This window comes from Netta rufina (assembly GCF_964035555.1).
Source record: "Netta rufina genome assembly, chromosome: 5".
Classification (NCBI taxonomy): domain Eukaryota; kingdom Metazoa; phylum Chordata; class Aves; order Anseriformes; family Anatidae; genus Netta; species Netta rufina.
Window position 1 is genome coordinate 21,363,118 of NC_140128.1, and position 21,874 is coordinate 21,384,991.

General features: G+C 35.6%; 1 protein-coding gene across 1 annotated transcript in view; it reads left to right on the top strand.

Annotated features, from left to right (window-relative positions):
* The window catches only part of HEATR5A (HEAT repeat containing 5A), a 53,839-nt gene extending 32,572 nt beyond the window's left edge, over positions 1-21,267 (top strand). The window contains exons 22-36 of the mRNA XM_084286970.1: positions 2,987-3,125; positions 4,215-4,394; positions 5,139-5,378; positions 6,102-6,283; positions 8,125-8,193; positions 8,622-8,801; positions 10,045-10,279; positions 10,714-10,962; positions 11,742-11,869; positions 13,619-13,766; positions 14,453-14,725; positions 16,325-16,549; positions 17,452-17,606; positions 19,132-19,345; positions 19,625-21,267. Coding sequence (XP_084143096.1) covers positions 2,987-3,125; positions 4,215-4,394; positions 5,139-5,378; positions 6,102-6,283; positions 8,125-8,193; positions 8,622-8,801; positions 10,045-10,279; positions 10,714-10,962; positions 11,742-11,869; positions 13,619-13,766; positions 14,453-14,725; positions 16,325-16,549; positions 17,452-17,606; positions 19,132-19,345; positions 19,625-19,926 — 2,919 coding nt within the window. The 3' untranslated portion in view covers positions 19,927-21,267. The remainder of the gene's footprint in view (positions 1-2,986; positions 3,126-4,214; positions 4,395-5,138; positions 5,379-6,101; positions 6,284-8,124; positions 8,194-8,621; positions 8,802-10,044; positions 10,280-10,713; positions 10,963-11,741; positions 11,870-13,618; positions 13,767-14,452; positions 14,726-16,324; positions 16,550-17,451; positions 17,607-19,131; positions 19,346-19,624) is intronic.
* The last annotated feature ends 607 nt before the right edge of the window (positions 21,268-21,874 follow it).

Below are 21,874 nucleotides of genomic sequence, written 5' to 3' on the forward strand. Positions count from 1 at the left end.
TCAGCAAGTCATTGTCCATCAGTTTAATTTTTTATATGTGGTAACCAAAGTGTGACACGCCTCCTTTGCAAGGCATTTTGAAGTCTTAAGCAGAAGTAAAGTATAAAAGTTGGGCATCAGATACTGTGGATGTTCATCACTGCACTCATTATTTAAGGCAGAAAAACAGAGAGGCAAAGAACCTGTTGTCAAATAAACGATCTTTGAACTTTCCTTTCTACTCTGCTCCTCCAAGGTTTGCAGAAAATTTGTCTTCAAACTTATTAAGTTCTGAATTAGACATTCTCTTTGTATTTATTTATTTATAAATGTAGCATTAGGCACATTAACACAATTGCAGCTGCAAAGTACCTCCTCCATCCACTAGAGGATAACATGGGCTCAGGTCCCCACAGAATTTAGACCATTATGCTAGCACTAACAAAACATGACTTGGGCAACAGTTTCATGAGTTCGGTTCTTTATTCATTTATTTCATTAGCTGGTTATTTTACTGTGTACACATGCATGTCTTCATCTAGCTTTCCTTCTCCAGCTTCTTGAAGTATGCCTTGTTTGTCAGCTGGATCTTTTGCACTGGGTTTGGCATCTAACAGGTGCATATCTTGTCAGTTAAATTTTTGGCTCCGGCAGAATATAAATCATGTCTTTGAATCATGTCTAACATTAGCTCTAAAGTTAACTTCTGTAAGTACAGCCTTCTAGGGAGTTTGTCTGTGGAAGCATATGATGCAGTGAACACTCCAGTTTTCAGCTGCAAGACATTGAAGACACTTTGCAACAAAATGAGCATACAATGTCAACAAATATGCTATGATGCTGTCTTGGTACTATTTAAGTACTAATTTTAAGGGCAGCTGGCTTGTGATTTAACTTTGTTCATAAAATATAAGATATATTTTCTGGTACGTTTGAGATAACATTCTGAACTTTAATATATACTGAATTTTCATGTAGTGGTCTCCTTGTATGGTTGGTATCACTGTGATTATTTATATTTTTGGTTTTGTCTTGACTGGTTTGTCATTTGTTTTTGTGCAGGAAATCTTGTTGGATAATTCTGTGTTGGTAGGTCCCTGTGCCTTGTTAATCCTGAACTTTAGCAGTTTGCAGTGTTGTTTTTATTTCATGTTTTGTCTCTTCCTCTTAACCATTTTAATGTAATTTCTTTTAGCATGTCAAGTGACATTTGATTGCCATCCTAACCAGACCCTTCCTAACCTGCAGAAGGCGCACACATTTCATTTATGTGCTTAGTTAGGTATCATTTTAACCTTACCATGTCCAGTACAGAAAGGGAAATATTTGTTCATTTAAGTTTTTCTGTGGTGCTTGCATTTTTGTGTCTCTTGTTTAGTTTTGTCCCCAACTGAGAACACGGGAAAATGAGAGAGATGAGAAATGTGCATCTTGCCTCGTCCCGTAGCTTGAATCAGATCCTTTCTTTTTTTTTCCCCTATTAAAAATGAGCATGCAGTTTATGCACGTCCAACTTGCAACAGAATGTGTAGCCTGCTTGCATAAATGTTGCATTAAAAGCCTCATTTTTTGTTTGTGAAGTTTCAATTGAAGTATGTTGCAGAAATACTAAGTCAGGTTGCTTTTCTTTTAGAAGAATAATGTAGAGAGTGTATCCATGTGTGCATTGAATATATGATTCCACATATCGTAGATTCATGTGCATGTACAAAAAAAAATTCAGAAGATGCTGCTTAGTTTTACTAACATAACAAAGCTGAGAATTTATATCACTTATTCTTTGTGTTCTTAAGTTGTTATTTTTAACTACATTAATTAACTGATAAAAGATTAGTTATTTTGATTAACATACATTCACCTCTTGCCAACAAATAAGGAGCATGACCTTACCGCGAGGTTTCCCTGCAGCAGACACTAGCTCTGTCTATTTTAGTTAAAGGATCAGCTCCTTTGTGCACCAAAGGGTACACAATTGCTTACTTGCAACGGATAACTGTTTTGATGATAACGTAACCTTAAATTAGAATTTTCATTAATATTGTAGCTGTCCTGCCTGACCATGCATGTGGTTCATTTATCTTTGGGATCCCCTTCAGAATGTTCTTAAAACTGAAGTCAAGCAAATTAAAAATCAAAATGCTCTGACAAAGAAACTTGAGGCAATTGGTTTGGTGGGGGTTTCTTTGTTTGTTTGCTTTTGTTTTGTGGTGATGTTTTTTTTTTTTTCCCCTTTTCGAGGGGTTTTGCTTGTTCTGTGATAGTGAATCTATCATATGTTTTTCAGTATTTAAAAAAAAAAAAATATACACTGTCTTGGTGATGCTAAAATATGATGACACCATAAAGTTTTTGCTGGAAACTGCTCGGCAGAGCTGATTTGTCTTAGTGTGATACATTTACCAGTAACTCTCTCCCTTCCTCTCACCTTCTCCAAAACAGTACGATGTAATCTGACAGTATAATAATTTTTTGGAAAGAAATTGTAGCAGTGTTGCTTGACCTTTCTTATAAACTTCCTTTTATGCATGGAATTGATTTACTAAAGCCTGGTTGACTGTCTCACCCTTTTGATTACATTGGTATCTCCCTATTTACATGTAACAACAATGATTTGAGTATGTTTCTCTTGCACTGAGTTTTCAAGTCCATTACATATACTCTGTAGGCAAAGAATAGCCTTATGCATTGAGACCACAATTCAGCTGTCATTGAAGTTAATGGGGCCTTTCTACTGACACTGGTGAGAATTGGATCTGGCCCAAAACCAGTCTTGTAAATTACTTTTAGTGAGAAAATATTAAAAGCATTGATATGCTAAAACTGATGATAGGAGTTGCGAAACCTTTTTATTTGTAGTTAAAGAAAAAAAAGCTGAGAAAAGTTAGCATTAATTTCATGCATACTGACTTCACAGATTTTCATAACTGCAATTATGGAATAATTCAGAAATTAGCAACCTTATAAAGGCTTGTTAGCCATCTTCCTGTTTCTTTTTTGCACGTTTCAGGTGAATCTCTGTAGCTCATATTTGTTATTGAGACGTGCAGTAGTAGCTTGCCTACGTCAGCTTGTACAAAGAGAAGCTGCTGAAGTATCAGAATATGCTGTTGCACTAGTTAAAGAGAGCAGAGAAGATTTCACTCCAGGTAAGCATTGAAGTTCTGAGATCAAAGAATGAATTCTAAACACACTCCACTATGAGTATGAAAACGTTGCTATGTTCTTGTTGAAGTCTTTAACCTCCCAAAATTTTCTACTTCAGTTTTCTATATAGTATAAAATTTTGGAAGCATCAAACCTTTCTTAGTGGTAAAATACTAATATTTTACAAAGATATTATTGCTTTTCATATACTCTAGATAGTAAAGGTCACTAAACTAAAAAAATGCAGATGCACTTCTAGAGAAACCCAAGTCTATAGCTTCATAGACCTGCATCTTACATGTATTTTCATACTTACTTCTACTTTCCCATATAAATCTCCTCTTAAATTAAGTCAGTCATTGAAGGAAGGTATGTAAAATATGCTGAAGAAAGTTCCTGTTGACCTCTTCAGAGAATTAGCTAAGTAATGATTAGCTAGGATCCCTAGAATTTTCATGTCCTGAGTGTATGGAGCCCTCTTTCCTTCTAAAAGGTCTGAAAATGATCACTAGCTCATCCTTATATACCCTTCTGTACAGGTATGGTGGTAATAAATTATGTCACTTTGTATTTTAATTCAAGCTCATCTGAAATTTTTCAGAAGATGGATTATAGCCATTCTGTAAAAATGCTGATTTTTGAAAAAAATTCTGTGTTTGTCTTTTTGAGTTGTGCTGGTGAATTATTTCAACTTCTGTTTTCAATTTAAAAGATTATTTTAGAGTTACCTTATGTTTCAGTGTGAGGAATCAGATAGCCAAAGACAAATTTTTTTTCAGAGCTCAGATGCTATGGTGATAGTAGTGTTGTGAAATTCCGAGTGGGATTATTTTATTTCCCTGCAGTAACTCTTTTCCTATCGGTAGTATTATCTGTAAAAGTTCCAAGTGTATTTTTTGTTGTTGTTGTTTTTTTTTAACCCAGATATCTTAAACATGGCATTAAAGCAATATGTATTATTATTTCAAAAGTATTTGAGTACTAGATACTTGTTGTCTACATGCTACTCAGTGTGCAACCTTCAGTGGTGTTTCTGTGGCAATTAGTTTTATGATATATAGCATTCATCTCACAGACTTTGTTCTTAGTAGATATTAACATCAGAGAAATAGGCCTGGAGGGGGCATTGCTGGGCTTGCTGGACAAAGAATTGGATCAAAGATTGTGCCAAGATATCAAAGAAACTCTGAGTCATATGCTTACTTCAATGGCAGTTGAAAAGCTCTCTTTTTGGCTGAAGCTTTGTAAAGATGTTCTTGCTGCCTCTGCTGGTAAGTACTATGAGACTCTAGTAGAGAACACAATGAAAATAAGGTCCGTAACATTACATTCTGTTACTGAAGAATTGTTACTGCTTCTTGAATGTTTGATGTTCATGAAGTGTACCTCATCTTCCATACTGAAACAGTGAACCCTTTAACTTACTTTTTTCACAACAAATAAGACTTTTTCTGATTGCGCTTTGGCTACTGAAGAGGTTTCTGTAAGCATATAGTATGTATTGGCTGTTCATATTCTGGCTGTTTTACTACCCTAATGTTAAGTTACTGGCATACCAGGAAGGGAAGTACGGAGTACATTTGAGCTTGTGGATCCAGTGTAAATACCTACAAGAAAAATATTCGGACTATCTTTTCTATGGATGATAGGAATGATGCAGACCTATTATATCATTAATGAATCTCCTAGGCTAATAGAATTTATTACTAGGTTGAGTATTGCAAAAGGATTTCTCTTTCCCCTTCTCTCTCTCTTACAGTCTCATCTTATGATGCAAAAGGAAAACTGGTTTGATTTTGGATTTTTGGATTTGGAAAGGCAGTGACTTGTGATGTGTCACTGCAAACAGTTTTGTTGCACTTTGTTTCTAGATCTAGCATTGACTTTAATACACTGAGGTTGAATGGGAGTCACAGCAAGTTGAAGGATAGAGATGAACTTTTGAAGAGATTTTCTTATAAGTCCTCCAAAAAAAAAAATGTACGTTTCACTTTGTTTCCCCTGTGTCCTAACAGATTTCAATACAGTAGCTTCAATAGATACCACTCAAGAAGAAGAAACTGCTAAAGTGGATGATGCATCTATATTAACGTCTGAAAGTGATGAGAGGTTTCATCCCTTCAGTAATCCACGATGGTCTACCAGAGTTTTTGCTGCAGAGTGTGTTTGTAAAATTATAAACCAGTGTGAAAATGCAGGCAGTGCACACTTTGACATAACCTTGGCTCAGGAAAGAAAACAACGTGATTCAAGAGGTACATCTTAAGCACTGAAAGAATTTTACAGAAAGCTAACACTAAAATAAGTGTTAGCTTTTTGCATCTTAATGAAATCTATCATAAATATGTTGTTTGTAATCACTGAAACATCTAATTACTCTGATTTGAAGCCTATATTGATTAAGGTGTAGAGCAACTTTAATTAGTCAAAATATTGGCATATCACTGCAACATCTACACATATTTTCCTGCTTGTAGGATGGTGATGTGTATGGAACCATTGTTTCTGCCTTAGAATTGGCAATCAGAAGTGATAGCTGGCACCAGCCTACAACAACACAGTTAGGTTATCTGGGAGTATTACCAAAAGAAATATCCACATTTTTCTTTCCTTAATTTGCCAGTTTCTTTCCTTAATTTTACTAATAAAAATGCAGTGTCAGTTTTCAGTACCTGCCTGTGTTTATTTAGAGGTGTTTTCCTCAAAACTGTTTGTTTTGCTTCTTTTTTTAGAAAATGGGCATCATACATGAAGATATTTATGCTTTATTCTAAGTACATTTTTACATTCAAATGGAAAGTTGGCTAGATCAGCTAGCATAAGATGTCCAAGTAAGATTGTTGTATATGTTAACTGCCTTGAGTGAATCCTTGATGTGTTGTAGAATGTGAAATATGCATTTTGAAAATGTTGGGAGCAATGTTATAAAATATGTCTATATCTAAATTCAATAAAACTATTTTTTTTTCTGTTCTTAGATGACTTTTTGGTACTGCATTTAGCTGACTTGATCCGTATGGCTTTTATGGCTGCCACAGATCACAGTGATCAGCTTCGTCTTTCTGGGCTTCAAACATTGCTAATTGTTGTTCGGAAGTTTGCAGCTGTTCCAGAACCAGAGTTTCCAGGTCATGTCATTCTGGAACAATATCAAGCCAATGTAAGCACCACTGTTAATAAGTTAGAAAAGTGTAGAGTTAAAGGAATTTGCTTTTGGTGGTAGGTAGTGCTGTAGCCGGGTTTCAGTTTGTTAACAAAACTATTACTCATATGTTTTTATCTTAATTTATCTAGAAGGCATCTTTTCAGTCAGTGTATGATGTTTTAGGGCTAACATTTTTTAAGTTTCAGCTTTTTCCTTCTACCCTATTCGATAACAATAAACAGAAAACAACCTAACAGTATTCTTCTGTTGGCACACTGTGGAAAGGAGGATTGCCTAGAGTTAGTCAGGAGCTACCATTGGGAAAAATAATTTCCTTGCAATCCAAAATCATCAAGCAAGTTACAAGTAGATCTAATAATTGTCCTTTTAAGCTTCATTACCCTTAAAGTGTTTCTGCTGATACTATGCTTAGAGCTTCTAATCAACTGTTTCACAGAAGTTGAAGAGATGTGAAGCCATTAAAATTTATTTTGTCAAATGTTTTCCATAATAATAACCAGAAATAGAGAAGTAGAGAAGAATGCGTTTTTCCAGATTTAAGTTGCGGTTTCCTGAAGTCTTGTCTGCGAGTTCATTAAACGAAGTCTAAGTTTTAGGGGGTCTTAACAAATGGTCATTATCTGTCACTAAAACCAACTACTTTTCACTTATTTTCACAAACTTAAGATGGACAGTCATAATTCCTGTACCTTTATTGTGCTGAGACGCATCATCAGTGAAGTGTATTTATCTTTAGCAGACCTGTTGTAAAAATTGCTTTTGATCGGTCATTTGGCATATAACAAAATCACATGGTGATACTTGGATCTTCAGCGTCAATTCAAAACAGAACCCTTTCAGTATGTCCTTAAAATGATGTAAACCATCATCACTGTAATGGAACAGGCTCCCCAGGGAAGTGGTCACTGCACCGAGCCTGTCTGAATTTAAGAAGAGATTGGACTGTGAACTTAGGCACATGGTCTGAACTTTTGGGTAGACCTGTGCGGTGTCAAGAGTTGGACTTGATGATCCTTAAGGGTCCCTTCCAACTCAGGATATTCTATGATTCTATGATTCTATGATTCTAATCTTTCTGTAGGGGCTTCATTCACCTGATCCAAAAAGATCCTAAAAATGACAGGTAGATATTTCATTACTGTAGAGGCTGACAGTCTCAGTGAGGATGGTGCCATTGCACTGGATATGATATATATCCTCTACTACATGTTGCAGTTTCACCCCAAATTGTATCTGGCTAAGTTTGAATTTAAAGATATCACCTAAATCAACAAGTGAAATTTTCGTTAGCCTTTAGGGAAAAATAGCTTTCAACAATGACAGTAGGTGAAATCTCTGTAGCCTTCTAAGTATGTATTGGTGTATTCCTTTTTAGGTAAATGGGGTTTGTGTTCTCCCCTTCTTTCACTTACCAAAGTTGCCCAACTTCAGCTGTTTGTTTCCTTAGAATTGTATTCTTTCTGAGTAACAAAATGTCACTTATTAGGTATTCTTGTAAGTCTTCCACAGTTTGGAACATAGCTTTTCCTTTTGAAAGCTACTCATCACATCCAGAGGTCGGGAAGGTAGAAGTTTCTATTTCAATTTTAGACTGCAAAGAACAGAAACCTCTTTGAAGACCTGTTTCAAAGAGAACCATGTCTTCTGTGTAAGCAAAACAAACAAAAAAGTATGGCTGCTGTGGTCTCCCTCTGCTTGAACCCCACCACAGAATTCTGAAAAATGAAAAGGAAACTATACTTTATAAGGGAAAACTACAACAAAGCCTAGTTATAGAAAGTAATTATTTACTTAATTGCTAACTGTGTACTCTATGTTGTATAACTCTTCTTTAGGTTGGAGCAGCCCTTAGGCCTGCCTTTGCTCCTGAAACTCCTCCGGATGTCACAGCAAAAGCATGTCAGGCAAGTGTTGAATGTCAGAAGTCCTTGATAATAGCCCCTGTGAATATCTTTTTTTGCTTGGTACATCACACAAGAAAAAGGAAATAATACATCATCTAGTCTCAAATTCTCAATGCACACAAAATAATGTCACCTGTGTTACCCCTGTGTAACATGACATAAAATCCCACAGATTTTATGCACTTGAAAATTTTTTGAGAAACTTTGTAGCAGTTGAAACTTTGGTTGTTTATGACATCCTTCTTAATGTTTTTGGCTTTTGTTACTTATGTATACTGAACTGTAATACCATTTAACATTGATTATTATCTGAGAGTAATTATGTCTTAATAGAAATTAAATCTCTTTTACATCATTTTACAGGTGGAAAAATAGAGTATGTAGTGGTGTTTGGCTCTTGTCTCTAACTAACTGTTTTACAACTCTAGGTATGCAGTGCCTGGATAGCAAGTGGTGTAGTAAGTGATCCTAATGACCTTCGACGAGTTCACCAGTTGCTTGTATCCTCTTTGGTCAAAGTGCAAGCTGGGAAAGAAGCACAAGGTCAACAATATAATGAAAGTACCTCAACGATGGAGATACTGGCTGTGCTTAAGGCTTGGGCAGAGGTTAGTGTAACAGCTCCATGACAATAGTCTTGATTTCTGGTAGGTGAATTGGAACCTTTCACAGAGTGGTTTCAGAAATTTCTTACATGTTTCATTAAACAGAAGTTTTTCATTCTTTACTATGATTTGTTGCCTCTAAATAGTACATGAACACCAGCCCTACCCACATTGAAAATACATGTGATCAATGATATGCTTTGTAAACTTGGACAATAGCACTGATTGTTAAATTGCTGCAGTATATTATTCATATTTTATAGAGTCAGAATTCTTACTTTCTGATGTTTCACTATTCAGTTTAAATGAGCAAGGTATAAATGGTTATGCGGATGGCCCACTGAACATAGCCATTTTAAACAGCTATCATTTTTCTCATTGCTTATTGGCATTTAATTTCTTACAGGTAGTTCTTTCAACAGTATAAGTTCAGTACTGCCTTGGCTAACTGCCTTTAATTCAGCTCACATGATTGCATGTTTTAATACGTGTATATGCAAAATTAGATATTTAGAAAACGTGAGCGATGTAGCTAACCTATAGAAGACGTCTTAGAAAGCACTGACAATGAACTTGGTGCTGTGAATAGATAACCAGCCAAATACGATCACATCATGCAGTAATTCTGTATGGTATTTCTGTATATAAGCAGGCAGGTGTGTTGAAGAAAGCAGACGAGATGACATTTACATGACCATTTGTAGAAACACATACCAACTTCTGGTGTCTATACTGGAGAAATAATACTGGCAAAATAGGAAAGCCATCAGAGAAAAGCCAACAAGTAGGAATAAAGAAAATGAAAATAAGCCTACACTGAGAGACTTAAGTAGATCAACCTATTCAATCTATTCAAGAAAAGATAAGGCGTGCCATGATCAATTTAAAATGATTATGTGGATAAAAGTTTTTTAATGGCATACATCAATAATCCTTTCACTGGTCAGAAACTGAGACAAAATTCAGATGAAATGTGAAGTACAGATTTTAGAACTGAAATTTGTAGATTGTTCCAGTCACTAGAAGTCTCCAAAGTAAACTGTTAATAATTTCTGCTAGATCTTGGATATGAAAAACTACTACAAAATAAAGTGGGGATAAATTTTTGTAATCAAGTCATCCAAGTCTACTGGACTTGAAGCAGGAAAAGATTGTAGTAAACCTTATGCTTGCTCAATAGGCTGTGGTGATTACAGTAGTTTTCCAAGTGTTAATATTTGTAAATGTCTTTTCAAATATATAACAGGTTTACATAGTTGCAGTTGAAAAGCAAAAAAATGCAAGTGATGCACAAAACCACTCTTTAAAAAATACAAAGTCTGTGGAAGAAAGCTACAGAGATACGTCATCTTCAGCCAGTGGGCTTCTGGACTTAGTACAGGCAGATCTTGGAACGCTAAGCAAACTCTGGCTTGCTGCACTTCAGGATTTTGCTCTCTTAATTTTGCCTTCAGAATATGCATCACAACTACCTGCTGAAGGTAAGAAGGCAAATAAATTGTATTTTTATAGCTCACTTGTAAGTACATGTCATTTATGTCCTAGGTGACTTGTGTTAGATTTCAGTGAGATGAAATTCTATAGAGAATATGCATACTTGTGTACCTATCTAAACATAGATTGCTTTTTAGAAGGTTCAGTGATGTGAAAAGCAGTTTGTTCAGTATTGTTAGTTGGATATTTTTATGGTTGAAAGAAGGAAAAGGTAATTGTATTGGATTCTATCAAAATAAATCAAAATGAATTGTCGTCGTTAACCTAAATTTTAATATTCCACACTTAAAAAATAATAATAAATCATATAAAATATGGTAAATATCATTTCAATAAGAAGAATGCCAGTTTCCTATGAAAGAGGAATTATTATAGATGAAAATAAATGATATCCTTGAAACTGTAACTTCTCTTTTTGTAGGTGGTGCATTTTATACAGCGGAGACAATTGAAAACGCCAGACCTCATTACTACAACTCCTGGGCACTAATACTTTATGCTACAGCATTGTGGCTTACTACCACAGGTTTCATTGTTGTTGATCCAGATGAAGGAGTTACTAATCTCTCTAGACCTGTCACCCCAACTACAATGTGTCAAGATTCTTCTACCAGGCCATCAGTGAAATCTCCTGAGGATGTGAATACTGACAGATTTCATCTTATTTTGGGTTAGTGCGTGATCCGTCTTGATTCTGTAACACCAAAAGTATTTTTTTAATAGATAAAACTTGAAACATAAACATTTTCTGTATCACAGCTGTTCTTATACATACATTGATCAGTTTCCCAAGTCATCACGTGTTTTGGAATTACAGCTGTACAACTGGGTTGAGAATATGGATCACAGTTTGTGTGTATTTCATCTCCATTGTCACAATATGTCCTCTGAAAAGTCCTGAAACCTCAGAAAAAAAGTTATTTGATTTTATCTGGTCTAGGAGTTGCAAGCTTAGGCCTAGTGTAATCTACTTGTAGGTGATGATCCAGTTATGGTAGCTGTAATCTTTAGCATTTCTGTAAAATAAGAAGAAAAACTATCAGCCTTGGAGTTTGTGAACTATTATTAATCTGTCTGTTATTTTCCTCTGTTACATAAATCAATTTAATTAAGCAAATACTCTTCTGTGTATTCGTTATGACTCATAGAATTGTCTGCCTGTTCATCAGACCTCAGTGTTTTACTTGGAAATTGCTCTAATTTATTTATTGTTATTTGTTACAGGACAGTTATAATCACATCTTAAATTGCCTAGGACTTCAAGAACTTTTATTGTTTTTGGGGAAGTAGAGTTCTTTCACTAAAACATAAACAATAGGAGATCAAAAAATACAAATATCTGTCTGCTCAGCATACTATTAGATTACTTTTTATTTGACAAAATCACTTTTTAAAAAGCACTTATTACATTTCTTAAGAATATTTATATATTACTTCTTATCTGTACAGGAATTAGTGTGGAATTTCTCTGCTCTCCTCGATCGGATGCAGCAATGGAGAACATTATTGCCTGCTTACATGCCCTACAGGCACTCTTTGATGTCCCATGGCCAAGGTCTAAAATAGGAGGTGATCAGGTAACGTCTTAATGATCAGAGCCCCAAGCTAATTTCCAGGAAAAAAAAAATCAGGGATTCAGTAAAAAGCTTCTTATCATGTAGACAACTCTATTCCGTAGGGACTTGATGGATTTGTAAACTAGTCATGACTGTATTTCTTAAGACTGAAGGAAAAAAGCTGCTGGATCAATAGTGGTATGAGATGTTAGATACGGAGACTGAAGTTTTATTTCTGAAGATTGCAAAAGTAACATCTTAGTAGATTATTTCTGCATATCATCTGTAACACAAAACACCGTGTATAAGGGCCTAAGTGTAAATTAGAGTCAAAGATTACATCCAGATTGTAAGACTGACAGACAGACCAGGAGCAGGTGCCATCCCAAAAATTAAGGAAGTTTTCACAAGGAGTTAAGCAGCAAGAGTTCTTTTTCTCATTTTGAGCTTGACATATTTACAGAAAAGCCAGATATAATGCATAATTTTAGTTAAAACAGTATCTCTGCTCTGTATTGTATATCCAAGAATCTTCAACACAAAAGCAGTAAGTAAATTATAGGCTTTATCAAGGTCCTTCTTTGTAGAGGGAGGGAGGAGAGAAAAAGCAGAACATTGAACCTGTAGAAGCTGGGGAGGGGCAGAAAACTTGAGCAGATTTTGTCAGGAAGGAATAATCAGCTAAGTAGGATGAGAGCCAGGTAAAGACAGAACTCCAGAAAATTAAGAAGATAATTTCAAGGAACATCACTGATTGTGGTGGAAAGACTAGCAATTCAGAGAGCAATGACATTGTGTCTCTAGAAACAATGTGGTGAAAACAAGGTCACGAGGGATTTCAGCAAGAATGGTTTCCTTGGCATACAAGGAAGACGGGTTAGGGAGAGAGTCTGGGCTAGAACTGGTGTTCCAAATAGTGCCTGTAAAGAACAGAGGATAGCAAATGTCATCTTGTTAATGCTCCTGATCTTGGTTTATGGGAAAGGATGGGAATCATACAGAAAAACCTCTATTACAGGATTTCTCAACAACGGGGAAGAAGAGAAAAACATGTTCTAGATATTCTTTACTTTTTCCTTTAGAAGAGATACCCCATTTTTGTTGTTTGGATTCTCTATTTAGTTTTTCCGTCATTTCCTGCTCTCAGAATGAATACTCGCAGGACAACACATTATCTTATCAAGGAACAGTGCAATTAATGCTGTTTTGAATATTGAAGTTGATAAAAGGAAACTGGACAAAATAAGTGGTATTGGAAAAAAAAAAAAATCTTTAAATTAAGCTTATACTATCCTGTGTACCACACAGTTGTCTAACACAGCTAAAGTGATAATGCCTGTGAACATGCCTAACTTCTGTTGACTATTGTTGCTTTCTCCAGAGGAATGTGCATACTGTAGCAGGGATAGCAAAAGGCCCAATTCACTGTAGTATTCCTATCTTCAAGAGTTAAAAAGCAAGAAGATTACTTTTTTTTTTTTTTTTTTTTTTTTTTTTCAATAGTTTTAAGTGCTTTATCTCTAAATTATTGTGATTACTGGTTTTGGGGGGAGAATTGAGCAGGGTCCCTCCTGCTGGGAGCTAGGAGGCAGGTCTTTTAATATAAAGCCAAGTCCTGTGATTGTATCAATAGTACTGCTGTGTTCCTTAGTGAGATTACTAAGAGTAATACTGTTGGCTTTAACCAGTATTAACCATTTGTTTGGGAGACACTATTTCTAAGATTTCTGCATCAAAATGTGAGTATATTGCACATTTTTCTTACCGTAGGAGCTGGGTGTAGAGCTGCTCAATGTTTTGCATCGCCTAATACTGACCAGAGAATCACCTGATATTCAGCTTGCTGCCCTTGAAGTTGTTCGGCTGATTCTTTTTGCAGCTCAGGAACATGTGAAGGAAAAGCGGAGAAGTGCAGAAGGTACAGTAATGCACAAGATGCTGAATACATATTAACAGAGTTAAGGCAGTTCTTTTTGCAAGATGGAATTCTTGAAGGTGATGCATCCAACATGCGTCTTTTAATTAAAGCTTTTCAGTTAATGACTAATCCTGGTTCACATAAGTCAGTTCAGGTGCCTGACTTAAGAAATTGGGGTGGTATGATAGACAGTAGGTGACTTTGGAGGTGACTAGAGAGCATGAAGTGAGGAGGAAAACTGCAGTTTGGATACCCTTGTGTGGTGACAGGGAGGGAGAAATCTTACTGGAAAGGTGGGATCAATTGCAGTAGAACAACAGAGAAACTTGGCACACACAGCTGTTAAAAGCCAGACAGCACTAGCTTCTTTGATTGTAACTCCCTAAAGTTCTTTTCCTAATAGGGAAAAAAAAAAAAAGAGAAAAACAACAAAATGACATTGTATTGGCATGGTACCTCTGCATGTTTGAAGTCTAAATACTGCACATGCTTTTGCCTTTTCACAATCAGTGCACAGATTGCTTTTTCAGAGGGATGGATGTTTGCCAGTAGAAGCTGGAATACATATGCACATACATGTAGGTGTTGAGATGGTCATTTGGTGATGAAACAGTCTTAAGAGGTGAACTTCTTGGAAACAAGGTACAGTCTGCAGATTTCTGCTATATTTCTTCTTTTTGTTGTAGTTGATGATGGTGCTGCAGAAAAGGAAACGTTACCAGAATTTGGAGAAGGCAAAGATACAGGAGGACTGGTGCCTGGGAAATCATTAGTCTTCGCAACACTAGAGCTATGTGTTTGTATTCTTGTCAGACAGCTTCCCCAGCTCAACCCTAAATTAACTTGTAGCCCTGCAGTTCAATCAGGAAAACATCTGTTATTGTCAGAAGATGGAAGTAGACTGGTATCAGCAGCATTAGTTATTCTCTCTGATGTTCCTGCCATCTGCTCTCCTGAAGGTATGCTATTTCATCACAAGGAAAAATTAAATGAAAGAGTATTGGGTTCTTCTGAGCACCCTTGTTACTACCTAATTTTCTCAGCTGGATAAATCTGGCAGCAAGCTCTGTGATTTGCCTGTGACAATTTCCTGTCCTCATTTTTTTTTTGACAGTCAGATAACAAAAGTTACTGAAGCAACTGAAAGAGCAGTTTTTCTTTTCCTCCCACATGTAGCAGTGCAATTAATAGGTTCATTTTGTGAGAGAAGTATACAATAGCTACATGCTTCTATCCTACTTCAATCTTCTATTCCAGAACTTATAATGCAAACATAAATTAATTTTAAAAGGGAAATGTGTCGTGTTAGCTTTCACTTAAAGCCATCATTTAAACATTAGCAACCTGCTGTTAAGGATTTATGACAGATTCCTCAGATGAGCTGACTTTCACCCCGTGATTCATCTTGGATGCACACCACACTTTAAGAGGTGAAGATTGTTTCCCCAACAATACCATGCTCATGTGTATGATATTTCAGTGCTGTTTCAGCCACCCTGATAAGACATTTCTGCCCTACTCCTCTTTTCATACCTTACGTATTTATTACTCCTTTGCAAATTTTTGCTTTTACTACTTCTGGAAACTCCTTTTCTTACCTTTGTGCTCTTTGACAGGTTTCTTCTTTGGGAATATTGTACAACTGTTAACTATTGCATAATAGTTCTTGCTATTTGTTTTAGGGTGATGATATGATTTCTTTCTGTAGCCCATTATTAGTCAGTTCAAAAAGAAACTGACATAGCATCATTTACTTCTTTTACTTTCTTTACTTCATTTACTTCTGAGGGCAGCTATATTTTAAGAAAAATAGTTGTGAATTTTCTTTGGGCTCTGTAGTACTTTTTGTCTTTAACCATTTAAGTTACTCCACAAGCAAACAGCTTGCAGGATTGGAGCAGATGGGATGTTTACACCAAGGAACTTAGCATTTAAGTCAGGTAACTAAAAAACTTAAGCTTGATTATACAGTCAGTTGGATAAGATTGGAAAAGGAAGCATGTCCAAAGGTCAATTCATATAATTAAAGGTTTTAAAAATTATTTTTAAGTTATTTTAACAGGTCCTTATTCCAGAATGTCAACTGCCAGATTGTCAGTGAGAGGTGATTGTTCAGTAGGCTGTGGGACACCTTACTTCTCTTCTTAAAGAGGAGGAGAGGTCTCCTCTCTTCCAAAATTATTGTTAGACTTTGCTATTTTAATTCTAGGAATTCCTGTTACCTGTTTTTAACCTGAGAACCTCTTTCTATTCATCTTGGTAGATTCTTGATTTTCAGTGATTTCTAAGAGCAATGAGATCCTTGACTAATTACACATCATTTGAGAGAAATTTTACCTCCTACCAGTTTTGGAATTACCACTTGTTAATCACAGAATGGTTAACGATAGCAGGGATCTCTGGACATCATCTGGTCCAAATCCCCTGCCAAGCAGGTTCAGGTAGTGACCTAGTTGACCCTAGATAGATAAGAGAATCCAAGAAAAGTTCTTCATATTTTTAAATACCAAAGGTCCCTTTTTTTAACTTCTGTAAAATTAATTTGCCTTGTTCTACAGGAAGTGTTTCAGTTCTGCCTACTATATTGTACCTAATTATTGGAGTGCTTAAAGAAACTGCAGTGAAACCACAAGATGGCCAGTTACCTTTGACAGTTGCTGCATCTCTGCAAGCTCTTAAAGGACTTTTGTCTTCTCCAATGGCTCGAGCAGAGAAGAGTCGGACTGCATGGACTGATCTTCTGCGCAGCGCTTTGGTCACAGTGCTTGACTGTTGGGATCAAGGTGAGCACGCTTTAGTTTGTGTTTTTTATAAAGTAAAAAAAATTTTGGAAGGTTGGTTGGTTCTGTTAGACTAAATTTCTGCATGTCTTAAATAAATAAACACTAAGAACTTGGTAACCAACTAATTCAACAACAACTAAGTACTGCTGAGACTATAGTGCAATGCTGTGTCTACAGTTCATATGAGAAGTCAAAATCTGTAAAGGATAAGCATGGGATTGCAGCCTTACTCCTGTATTACGTAATGCCACAATGGTACACAGCGTGGTGAAATGAACAGGAGCTGTAACTTCAGTGTAAATGAGCATAAAAACAGTTCTGCACATAATTTCTTTATGAAGAGCTAGTGTCTGTATTGACAGCAAAGGGAATAAAATAATAGTTCAAGAAAAATAACTTCTTAATGTTAGTGTTCTGTGTACTGTTTCTTCAGCTTCCCAATTTTGTATGACTTTTGTCATTCCTTCCATTTAATCTCAACGCTGTAGTTTGTTACTGGAACTTTCATCTGGTTTTTTTATTTATTTGTGGAAACAATGGTCTCAATCATGCCAGAAGGATGTAAGTTCTTAATGCAGATTTTATATAATTGCCAAAGAAAAGATTTTTGTACCCTAACATATCATACCAGCTTTGCAAAGATAATTATTACACCTTATACAAAGAAAAAATGAAATAAAGTATGCTGGTATACCTAAATATGCATATGACCACTCCTGAATTCCCATTTTGGCCTTGGCTTTTATTACAGTAAAAGCCCTTATCAGTGCATCAGTTTGTCATGCATATGTAAAAAAACTCCTAGAGACACGTAGACATTTCTCTTCCATCTCTTTGTAACATTTGAATTCACAGAATTACTATATAATGCAAATCTAACAGTGTGTTTGCTTTATTGATAGTAGATGGTCTTCAACAACAACGTGACGAAGTTAGCCTGCTTACTGCTATTACAGTATTTATTTTGTCCAGCAGTCCAGAAGTTACTACCATAGAGTGCCTTCAAAAGCGTTGTATTGAGAAGTTCAAAATAACACTTGACTCAAAAGATCCTTTTGTAAGTACTGGTGAATTTGTGAGAATATCAATAGCATATTAAATATGTTTTTGTTTATTTTCTCTTCAGTTACTTCTTGTGTTGACTCCAATTAAATCTGCTCTGCAGGATATCTGTTGTATTTTAAAATAGTTTGAACGAGTTAGCGAAAACTTGTCCAGCAGTGCATTTTATCACTTATTTATTCTGAATACAGTTCTGCATTCCTATGATTTTCATTTTTTGTTTCAGACTCAGAGCTTTACACACTGATAAGTACGTGATACAATTGCATAGTTCTTTAGGCACCTGTTTCATTTTATTAGTCATTTTGTTGTAAATGCGTAGATACTACCCCTTTTGGTCAGGAAATACTGCAGCTGTAGGTCTTTAGAAGCTGGAGGAGTATGTTGAGGAAGTACCACTACATAATTTATACCGTATCATAAGCATCATCTCTAGGTCACTGCTGGAGGCAGGGTATTGAACTAGATTAATGCTTTGTTCTGACCTCGTTATAAATGTTTGTATACACATACTTTAGAATGTAGTGCTACAGTTCATTTGTTACTTCTCTTCATCTAAAAGAGCATAGCAAGAAAATAAAATCACAAATTTTATTTATTATTAGTGCAAATACAAATGGCTTTTCTAAAGGCTGGGGACACACTCACTCTGGAAGTCCAGCTCTGAAAATGCATTAAATTTTATGTTCTACTAATATGAGAATTCACTGTTAACTGTTCTCTTGCTCCTTCTCTGGACATCCTCATGTAGTAACTACAGATTAAACTAAGTTACCTTTAACTGGACAGCTAACTCAGCTGTTAGAAAACTACTTTTTTTTTATATATTGACACTTTTTTAGTATTGTCAACATGGTTTTTCCCGATAGTAAACTTGGGAATCACAGAATTGTAGGGGTTGGAAGGGACCTTGAGATCTTCGGGTCCAACCTCCCTGCCAAAGCAGGAAAAGTTGAATATGACAAGTCATATTCAGGAATGCTGAATGGGACTTCAGGAAAATAATGGTAGTATGCATTTGCAAGTTGTAAGTGTTTTAGGTATCTGAGACTTTCAGAAGTTCTGTAGGCACTTCACAGTTTCAGTCCTACTGACCTCCAGTGACACACACAGTAAGCTATTTGCACCTTTTGACACCTGCTAAGTTTGTACCTACAGTTTCACAGAAGTAATATTTACATTTGAAGCATGTATTCTTGGTCAGCAAAATACAGATTATTTTCAAAACAATAGTAACACACTGTCTTAACACATAAATGATATTTTTTCCTTTACCCAAAAATCTAGGAAGATGTAGGACTCTGGAAATAGGAAGCATGATCTAGTTTCTGTTAATAATTTGGTTAGAAGTTATAATGCTCCTATCAATTATTATGCATTAGCGTCCTGCAACTTGATGAATTTTTGAGCTGTGAGGCAGATTTTTCGCCCTCCCTGAAATTTTATCTGACAAGCTTTGAGTTTTAAAACAGTCTGACTTGTATAACACTTTGTAACTGCAACTTTGATTTTCCCTTCAGGTACAGTGTAAATGCTACCAGCTGCTGCACTCCATCTTTCAGCATCCAAACAAAACCGTGTCATATCCTTATATTCATTCTTTAGCACCATCCATTGTGAGGAAATTGCAGGAAACAGAAAAAGCAAAACCTGAAAATGCTGCTGAACTTCAAGTTATTCAGGAGGGAATCAAGGTGTTAACAGCTCTTATAGCTACTGCTGAGGAAGAACACCGTAAGTTACTTCCATTACTAGTATCCAAAGCATTGCACAGGCTTAAAGTTGCCACAGGTAATAAATTAAAACAAAATGATGACTGTAGAACTGGTCCTGAACAATAATTGCCACCAAAATTGTTACAATGGTGGTTTGTTTTTCTGTATGGTTTAAATAACGCTTGCTGTTTTATGAGTTGTGTTAGATGTTGACTTGAATCATGAGAAATTCTTTTAACTAAAATGTTAAGTTGTTTATAAAAAGTGTATGTGTAAGTACTGTTTTCTGTGTTTATAGGTGCTCATTTGGTGGCCTGCCTTCTTCCCATCCTTATTTCATTTCTTTTGGATGAAAATGCCCTGGGTTCTGCTACAAATGCAACAAAAAATCTACATGAGTTTGCCTTGCAAAATCTGATGCAGATCGGTCCACAGTACTCTTCAGTTTTTAAAAAATTAATGTCGTCTTCTCCAACTATGAAAGCGAGGCTTGAATCTGCTGTAAAAGGCAATCAAGAAAGCATCAAAGTGAAGACTGCTAAACATGCAAAAAATCCTGGGAAAAGTTCAAGCATTCAGCTAAAGACCAATTTTCTTTAAAGTCTAATATTTGCACTTTGATATTAACAGCAAAAAATATCCCCTTTAATTTCTTTCAGAGGAGGTCTGTGAGTTGATCACATCATTTGGTTTGCATTGAAAAATTATAGCAAGTTTTTAAGAGAGAACAAATCTCTAGATAACTTCCTGTTAAACAGACTTCTTAAACATCTCCAAGTGCTATGAATAGATCAATCAGAGGTCATTTAATTTGTATTTTTTGATTATTTTGGACTAAAATATCAGAAATGCACATGCCTATATTAAAAAAGTGTAGTGAACTTCACCATAGGTATATTTAGGAGCAGCCCACACTTAGCCATAAAGTAAAATTAACTTTGTTTTAAGTCAATGTTTGTCGAAAATAAGTCACCCTAATTGTTTTCTGGATTTAGCTGGGATATAAATTTACTTGCAGGTGGTAATCCATCTTAATTACTAATTTAACATACTGCATTGTTAAGTAAACAAATTAAATATCCTTGTAGGCCTTACCATAAATTATTGTTGATCTCAAAAAACTCAACTCAGTAAAGGTAATACTGAAAGCTTTAATCCTAATAACTTGTTGAGCTGGCCAAGATTTAACAAATGCTGTTAAATACAGCTTTACAGTGCATCTTCACTGAGGGCTCAATAGTGCTTTACATAGTGGGACTGTTACGCATATGTATGTAAGTATTTGCAGGCTTGGTGCCTTGCTGCTTGACATAGTCTCACTTTTCAGGATGTATACTTGTGTTAATTTTGTATTATGCTAGCCAGGCAACTGAAGCTTACATATCTTGTCCATAATAGGACAGCAAATTTAATACACTGTGCCTCAATTCAGACATCTGTTCTATCTGGATGTCTGTCTCCTGATCTTTAGATGATCAGTTACACACATGCAACTCACCTAAGTCTATATATCTCTGCACTGAGGGATGGGCGTATCTGAAGTCAGCTTGTCTTGTGTCAAATAAAGTACAACAAACTCACAATAAGGAATATTTAATTAACATTTTTATTAAGGAACATATTTTAATATAGAAAAATAACTATTAAAATTGCAATGGCTATAAAGTATTTTCTATATATAGTATTGACTTTTCTTAATACCAGTATTGTCTAAACCAAACACTCAAACTGAGGATAGTGTTTCCTTCTAGATTCTAATTACTTTAAGAAAAAAAAAGAGAGAACTGAGAAACACACTGTGACTCAGGAAAAGCGTGATGTACTGTATTTTATTAAAAGTTTTGTATATAAATATAATTGTAAATTGTACATAATTAACCATTTGACCAAAGTTCTAACAATTCATTTTTCTAATTTACATAAATAAAGCTAATTTTCTTCACTTAAGATTTGTCTTACTTAATTCACCCAGTAGCAGAGGAACTCAAAGGACTTCAGTAACAGAAAGAAATGTTTGTATGCTGCTGCGAGGAAACTAGTGAGAAATGTCCGAGCCAGATGCACCAAGGTCTATGACTTGACATGGCAGGTCGTCTTCTATTCTGCATAGTACAACGGTAAATAAGTAGGATCAGGGAGATACACTTTATATATATGTACATACCAGTTTTGTGTCAAATGCTGAGATGTATGAACTATGAGAAGATGGTTTAGATACCTTCCGTCTTTCCCTGGAGAGCCAGACATTTTGTTCCACTCCTTCACTGCAGTCAAATCTGCAGTTATTGCTGGATGTGCCACAAGGGAGTAATGTTAAATTTGGCAGTTACTGATCTTGATTTCTTCAGTCAGTTCTTGATCTTCCTATTTTTCCTTTCAAAGCTGACTGAGTACATTTGTTTGTTTGATTCTTCTGTTCCTAGGCCACTTCTGGAAAATCATAGGTTCTGATTAAACTTGAAGACTTGAAACTTTTAAATGACTCTAGTGTCCTGTTTACTAACAAAGTGGCCAAATGCATTGCTGGGAAAATTAGCTGCTACAAGAG